The sequence below is a fragment of the Octodon degus genome, unplaced genomic scaffold (assembly GCF_000260255.1).
Source record: "Octodon degus isolate 3935 unplaced genomic scaffold, OctDeg1.0 scaffold00058, whole genome shotgun sequence".
NCBI classification, from domain to species: domain Eukaryota; kingdom Metazoa; phylum Chordata; class Mammalia; order Rodentia; family Octodontidae; genus Octodon; species Octodon degus.
The window spans coordinates 4155733-4163741 of NW_004524634.1; the positions used below are offsets into that span (position 1 = coordinate 4155733).

Below are 8009 nucleotides of genomic sequence, written 5' to 3' on the forward strand. Positions count from 1 at the left end.
CCACCTAGCCAAACTGGTTCATTAAACCACCATTTTCCTCAGGGCTGGTGAGGGGTGGAGGTTCTGGTACTCATGGGGGCAAACATTCTCCTTCCATGCATGCAGAGTGTACCTGTTTCTCAGCCTTGGAAACTAAAGGGGACAAGCAGGCACAGAGAGTGGAGTGCCCATGCTGGACCCATGCTCCTCACCTACACATGCGTGTGGTTTCTAAGAGCCACCCTCTATGGCCTGGGGCAGACATGTCTCCTGAATGATGCTGAGGACAGGGGAAGGGCAGCAGCCCTCCTCAGAGCACATTTCCAAGTCTCCAGGATACTCCAGAGCTGGGGGTAAGTGGGCTTAGGCAGAGAAGTAAAGGTCTGGGGCTGATGGGGCTAACATGGAGGCTTAGAGCAGGAAGCCCTGAGGGCTCTTAACTCTTTTCTTCTAGTCAAGGTGTTCAGCAGAGCTGGTGAAGGGGGAGGAGGCATCTTCTCCTGAGGTGTCAGGAAGGTTAAAGGCCAGGGGCCAACAAAGGAGGAGACAACTGACAGCACAAACAGGCCAAACCGGAAACAATCCTCCTGGCTAGTGAACCTGACTCCTTTCCTAGAGGCCCCGAAGAGTCAGGGCAGGGAAGAAACACAGCTCCGAGCCTCTATCTGCAGCCCCAGCCCACAGACACACAACCTGATCTCCCCCTCCCTCACCCTTGACCGAGTCCCCATAGCAGCTGGTCGTGGGCCCAGGGAACCATGAGGCTAGCTTCAAGGGTGGCTAAGGCCTGCTCATTTGTACTTGGCACTTGCTCACAAGCCAGTCTTGTCCCCAGAGGGTGGCCCAGAGGGTGTACCCGCAGGGCAGGGCAGGGCAGGGCAAGCAGGCATCAGACATTACTCCCAGAGCTGCCATTTCTCTCCTGACTCTAGCACCTGGACTATGCCAGGCAGAGAAGTAAAGAGCTGCCTGGTATTTCCACTTCCAGACTCTTACCCAGCAGGGCAGGAAGAAACTTGGTTCCAATTTACAGCTGGGTAGACTGAGAGTTCTGAGGTTAAGACTCAGGGACTATGCTGAGGGATACCAGCCAGAGGGACAGAGGGCAGGCCTGCGGGACACAGCACAGCCCCTACCCCAATGCCACCTAGGGGCTGGGCCTTGCCCCGGGGTGCCCCCACTCCCCAAGCTCATTCCTCCCCAGACAAGCCCCACCTTCTGTGGACACATTTCAACCTCACCAAATCAGCTAATTATTGACAGTTGGTGAAGAGGAGATTTCACTTTTTCCTCCTGTTAAACTGCTCCTAATTAGTTCCCTGTCACCACGCTGGCTCGCCCGCCGCCGCCCGTTCACAGTGCCTCATTAACCTTTTGCTCCTCTCCTGCCGCCTGCCAACAAGATGAAGACAAAAACAGATTGTCGAACAATAGCTCCGGCTTGTATGTGCAGCCCTGTTCCCCAGCCCCTCAGCTCTCAGGGGAGCAGTGGGGGTGGGGGGTGGGGATGAGGGGACAGACCAGAGAGGAATCAGGAAGGGAAAAGAGGCACAAAGAAGGATAGAGGCAGAAACAGGCAGGGTGGAGAGAAGGGGCTCGGCCAAGGGACTGCTGCTTGCTCCCAAGAGACATGAGGTTCATTAAACAGGACTGGAAGTGCTTCCAGGTAGGGAACACCAGCTGTCAGAGTTAGAGGGACATTTGCCATCACCCTATTCAGTCTCTTGTGGCAGCCAATTCCAATGATGCACAGACTGGACTCTGGACTTCCTTGAGGGAACTGAGGCATGGGTGTGTGTGAATGGGTATGGGGAGGAGGGGCAGAGGCAACCACAGAGGCCTGGAATTCAGAGCTCCAATCACCAGAGAGGGCACAACCAGAAAGGCCATCACAAATCAGGTCCCATCGTGACCCAAGGAGGCCTCTACTACCTACCTGATCTAAAGTGGACCCCAGGGCAAGCATGCACATGAGCAGTCTTCCCCACTGCATGAGACCTCGAGTTTCTGCTTCCACCACTGGAATGGAGGCTCTCGGAGACCAGAAGTCAAGCAGCCACACCAGTCACAAGGAGGGAAAGTTCTCTCAGTCGGTATAGGGGATCATCAGGCAGGAACAGGCTCTGGATGTGACTAGGCCTGATCATGCCCAACCTTGGCCAACCCATTGGAGGAGACTTCATGCTCCCTGCACAGGCAATGGGACTCAGCCCAGCAAGGAGGCCGGACCCCATCCCCAGTTCTCACATAGGTCATGAGCAAGTTTCTGGTTCATCTGTTGGGGTGCCAGACTCTGCCAACCCTTGCTCAGCTCTCAGAAAACCAAGATGGACACTCCAGCAAGTCCCTGTGAACATGGACACCGATTCCTTGCAAAGGCTAGAAGGCCTAGGGGAGGACACTGGAATGTTCCCATGGATCAGTAAGTGTGATAAGCATCCTGTGAGGGATCTGGGCCATACATGGAGGCCTTTTTTTTTATAATGAAGAGCAGACAGGCTGAGGAGGATTGTAGAATCTGTCTACCTGGGTACTAAGCCAGCTCCACCATTACCAGCATATAATTCAGGCAAGGTATTCAAACTTAATGAGCCTCAGTTTCCTCATTTTTAAACAAAGTATCTTGATGCCATGTACTGGACCCTCCAGTTCCCTGCCATAGCAAGCGAGCTAGGCACCCCTACCCACTGGACTCAAGGACCCCTGAAGGCCATCGCTTCCCACCTTGGGCTATGGGCAATCTCTCTTTGCTAAGCTCCCACCCCCCATTTCCCAGAACACCAATGAGTGGACATTTTTTGCTCATCTCCCATGTTTACCTATCCCTGAGCTCACTTCTCTGAATAAAGTCAGAAAACTGACTGCCATTTTGCCTCCTAGACTGCGGTGTACAGCTACATCACCCAGCCTGCAAGTTTTATCGGACCCACAAATGCTCTCTGTGGTAACTCACACTGAAATGCCTGTGTCCTTGCTTGCCAGGAATATTCTCCACCCAGGGTTCTCCCCCTGGGTCTGGTTGCTCATTTCTCCTCTTTTCCTTTTTTAAGAGTAGGGAAGTTTATTGGGGGAAGTGGATGGGGAATAGGGTTAGGAGAAGGAATAACTCCTGAGGGATAAAAAGGGTCCTGAACAGGTTGCTGTCCTTTTCTCTCTTGATGGCATGTCCTGCACCCACAGTGACCTCACCCTCTCCTTGGCTTCAAGTACCCCCATGTGCCAAAGTTCCTTATTTCCAGAAGGTTCCTTATTTCAAAGCCACAATTACACACATCCAATTGACTAGTTAATATCCCTTAATATTCAATAATACTTTGGACTTGAAGGACATTAGGAGGACTTAATACAGTGAGGCCTACAGAGTTCCCAGCATGCTGGTCTAGTAGATGCTTAGTAAAGGTAGATGATTTATTATTATTATTATTATTATTATTATTATTATTATTATTATTATTATTTGCAATTTGACCCTCAGTGTCATTTTAATAGGCAGGAACATTGATTTGAAAAGAACAGACAGAAGCTCCTGCTCAGGAACTGAAGAGGGCCTTGAAGTTCTTCCCCCACCATCTAGAAGCCACACCAGTCACCATGGGCCAGCCATTCTTGGAACCAGTTCCTAGACTTGATCTCCAAGTACCCTAATTAATCAATTAGTGTTTCAGTGATTACTTCTTTTGACAGCCTTGGCGACTTTTGGCAAGGTTGGGTCAGCCCAAGCAAGTCCAGACTTATTCAGGCAAATCCCACTGGCTTCTGGGATGTGAGACATGATCCCCGTATGGCAAGAAGAATCACCTTGTTAGAATTAATTGGGAGGATGAATGGGGAAGCAGGAGGTCCTCTCGGCTATTGGCTGATGGCCTCAGTGCTCTGGGTCACAGACAGGCCTCAAAATACCCCATGATGCCCATCCTTCTGAGATTGACACACCTGAGCAGGTAGCCCTGAAATTCTTGTTCCTACCCTCCCTTCCCAGAGAACAAAGACCTATTAGGCAATGACTATATTCTTCCCCATCTAGACAAAGTGGCTTGGGTTGTAGTAAGAAGACTTTGGTTGGATACCTAGAAAAACTATCTTCCATGTTATTTGGACAAGGGTGGGCATCAGAGAAGCTAGACTTTCACAGGGAGCTTCTGTGAGGCACAGCAGTTGCCACTGGGCCACCTCGCTGCACTGGGAATGGGGATTGTGCCTCCACGGTTTTCTCACTTGGCACCTGGCTGCCCTGACCTGGGCTGGCCCCAAGGCTGCTGTGGGCCTTCATTTCCCAACAGAGCCAAGAGATCTGGAAATCTCTGCAGCTGGGATAGGCTCTGTTTGAGTGTACTTGGTTTTTCTGCCCTGGGTTCCTTCCCTACAAGTTCCTGCAGCTCTAAGCACAACTGCGCTACAAGCATGTGGGGCCCTCAGAACCTCGCCTAGAATGCTGGGCTCAGGCTGACTGCACAGAGACAAACAAGGACCCAGCCCCTCAGGGATGCCAATTCCAGGGATCTCCGAGAATATTTTACTTCAAAACTTCTACATTAAAAAAAAAAAAAAAAAAAAGGGCTGGTGAGATGGCTCAGTGGTCTAAAGCACCTACTTAGAACAAGCTTAGCAAAGCACAGGGACCACAGTTCAATCCCCCAGCACCACATGCCAGCCAGCCCCGCCCCCTGGTGGGCTGAGCTGGACACACACACACACACACACACATTAATTAATTAACTAAAAAAAAACAAAACTTCTACATAAACTGGCATCCAGGCTGGGCTTTCTAGGAGGTGAGAAGAGTGTCCCTGTCCTCATGGCACAGCTGAGCCCTGCACCACAAGGTAGGTGACAACTCTTATCACATACCAGGTTCCTACTCTGGCTTGCCTGGATGGGATCTGGGCCCGGAGGCTGGGTTTGCACCTCTTACTCTAAGGCTCTTGATCCAGTCCTCACCATCCTGACCCTATTGTCACCTTTCCAGACTTCCCTTCAGGAGCCCTGGCCCCTCCTACCACCTCTTGTGGCCCTCTGCTGAAGCACAGTCAGAAGGGAGCCCAATCTTGCTGAACTCTGCACTCGCCACCCCCAAGCTTCTCCGGGGCCTGGTTACTCCACACACCATACACATTCTTCACCTGTGTGGACTGGCTTCTCCTGCATGGCTTTCTGCTCATCTCTCCACCCCACTTCACCTGTCCCCTACTTTTGCCCTATCTGCTAATGTGGATAGAGGGCTCATGCCCCGCCCAGGAGGACCCCCTTGCCTGTGCACTGTTCCCTCCCTTCTTCCTTACCAGTTCTTGGTTTTCCTCCTGGTACTTCCCTTTTCAATGTACACAAATCCAGTCCTTCCCAGTTAACAAAGGGAAAAGCAAACAAATAAAAACTCTCTGGATCCCACATCTATTCTAGCTATGGTCCTGTTTCTTCCTCTACACCAGACACCCCCTCTTCCCTGGCCCCCACCTGTTGGGTGCAGGGTTTGTCTTCATTGCCTGAAGGTAGTAGGTGCTCCTCAACCTCACAAGCTCAGAGGGTCCACCTGCCCATGATCATACTCACCGGGCTCTGTCTGTACCAGTACTGGTTTTACTCTGGTGGCCTCAAATTCTGTTCCCAAGCCCAGTCCTCTCTCCTGCATTCCAGGCCCAGAGCCAACTCCCCACCGAGCATCTGCATTTGCATGCTGTGCAGGCTCCTCACACCCATAGGTCCATCCAACTCAACATGCTGTCCTCCTTCAACCCTGCCTCTGCTCGTGTCTCCATCTTGCTAAGTAGTACCTATATTTGCCTTCTGCTTTGAAAACCAGAAAGCCAGACGTGCATTCTGCCGGCTCCCTCCCTTCCCACCACATGCAGTTCTTCAATAAATCCTGATGAAGCGGCCACCCAACTCTCTCTCAAAGGCCCCACTTCTCTTCATGCCCACTGCCAACAGCCTGGTCCAAGCCGCTATCATCTCCCACTGGATGCCCGCCACAGCCTCCTGATGGTTCCTTCTCCTCTGGAGCTCCAACCCAGCCTCACAACACAGCTCTAAGGACTATTCAAAATCAGGAATCTGTGGTCCTGCCTTGGACAGTCCTCAGCATCACATTTACCTTCTCTGCTTTGGCTGCCACAATCCCCACACCACCTGGCCCCAGCTCCCCTTCCCTGGCCCTTCGCACCTCACGCTGCTCTTGGGACGTGCCATGTGCCGTTCCCCTCAGCATCTTCACATCACCTGACCCCTAGCTCATGTGAGCCCCACCCCTTCTCACCTGGCTAGCTCCAGGCCCCAGGGAACTCCACTTCCTCGGGCTGTCCCCTCTCATGTCCAGCTGAGTGCCTCCTGTTCTAACCCTCCTCTAACTTAATTTGCTAGTCCTTATTTCATCCTTGTGTTTATTGCTAGACCTTCAGCTCTAAGTCCACAGCCTGGCCAGTCTCATAGTTCTAATCCTAGCACCTAGCACAGTACTAAGGAGTCAGCAATGGGTAAGTCTTTGAAAATGACCCCACTGTGCCCCTCCTTCCCCTGCCCTTGATGCACACTGACCTCTGACATCTGCGGGAAGAGACTGATAGCCAACGGCAGGGCCAAGCCGAAGGCTGCCAGGCACACAAGGCTTTGCACGGGCAGGAGCAGCCGAGGGCGCGCCTGCAGGAGAGCTGTCCTGTGGGGAGAGAGGAGAAGCCATGAGGCTTGTATACCTGAAGATGTGTGGGCCGGCTACCAGCCATCCTGCTGGGTCCTACTTAGTCTCAGGGCAATCTGACTCTGTGACCAGCACCAGCCCCTAGCTAAACAGATATGGCAGAACTCTGTCCTGGGGGCCATCTCCAGTTGCCACTCCTTTTCCCAGGCCCAGTCATGAAGGACACTGCTGGTCAATCTTAGTTACTCAAATCATAAACGAGCATGCATGGGGTTGCCAGTTGCCAGCTACCATGTCTAGCCCTAGGTCAAGAAGGCCATGTGTGTGAGAAACAATAGAAGGGGCTGGTAGTCCCTGCTGCTGGGGAGAGATGGAGGAGACAATTAAATAGCAATCCAAGACCATCCAGCAGAGAAGACCAAGTGTACACATATGGGCATACACATGTACATACACAGCCCAGAAGCAGTGGTGCTGTTCTAAGCGTGGATGCAGAAGACATCCCCATGGCCACCTCATCAGCTTCAATGCAAGAGCCACAGAGGCCAGCAGAGACTTGCCCAGGGACACGGCCAAATCTGCTGCTTGCCCTGGGCTCCGATTCCCTGTGAATGCTGTTACCCCCAGCTGCTCCTGGCCCCATGTTCAGGACCTTTTGCTTCTTTGCCTGCGTGGCACAGCTGGCCCCAATCAATGAGTTCCCTGGATGGGAGAAGGGCATGAAAACCCTCCCCCCAGGGCCCTGGGAGTTCCAGCTCCAGGACTAAATGGGGGCCACACAGTCGGGGTACACCTGCGGGCAAGTGTACCTTCACCATGCTCATCAGAGCTTCCCGTGGCGCATGAGCTAGCAGGCACCACAGTGGAGACCACAGCATCCCACCAATGGGAGCATTGGAGGCACGAGGGACCCGGCACGCCGCAAAGCTGGACTACTTGCTAGGGGATGTCACGGTGGGCACTAAATCTGACCTCTGCATCAGCCTCCATATGAAAAACTCCTGGTTTGAAGGGGCTGAAATAGGGGCTCCTGCCCCCACCCACTGGAGTGTCCCGGGCGTGAACATAGGCGAGAGGCCTCTGATATGGTTTGGATCATAAATGTCCCCCAAAGACCATGTGTCAAGGAGCTGGTCTCCAGTGTGGTGCTACTAGGAGCAGGTGGAAACCTTAAGAGGTGGAACCTAAAGCTGGGTATGACTGAGCACACTTATAGACCCAGCTACTCAGGGGGCTGTGGCAGTCAGTGGTATGGTGCTTGGGTACTGCAGATGGGGCCTAGCGGAAGGTCTGCAGGTCACTGGGACTGTGCCCTTGCTGCAGGGAACAGACTCACTCTCTCTCTCTCTCTCTCTCTCTCTCTCTCTCTCTCTCTCTCTCCCCTCAGCTACTTCTGCCATGA

The 8009-nt window shown here is 52.8% G+C and overlaps 1 protein-coding gene across 2 annotated transcripts in view; it reads right to left on the reverse strand.

Moving 5' to 3' along the window:
- Nucleotides 1-8009, reverse strand: part of Sfxn5 (sideroflexin 5) — a 115583-nt gene that overhangs the window by 11153 nt on the left and 96421 nt on the right. For both annotated transcript variants that reach the window (XM_004634085.2, XM_023718409.1), the window contains exon 13: nucleotides 6508-6625. In XM_004634085.2, coding sequence (XP_004634142.1) covers nucleotides 6508-6625 — 118 coding nt within the window. The remainder of the gene's footprint in view (nucleotides 1-6507; nucleotides 6626-8009) is intronic.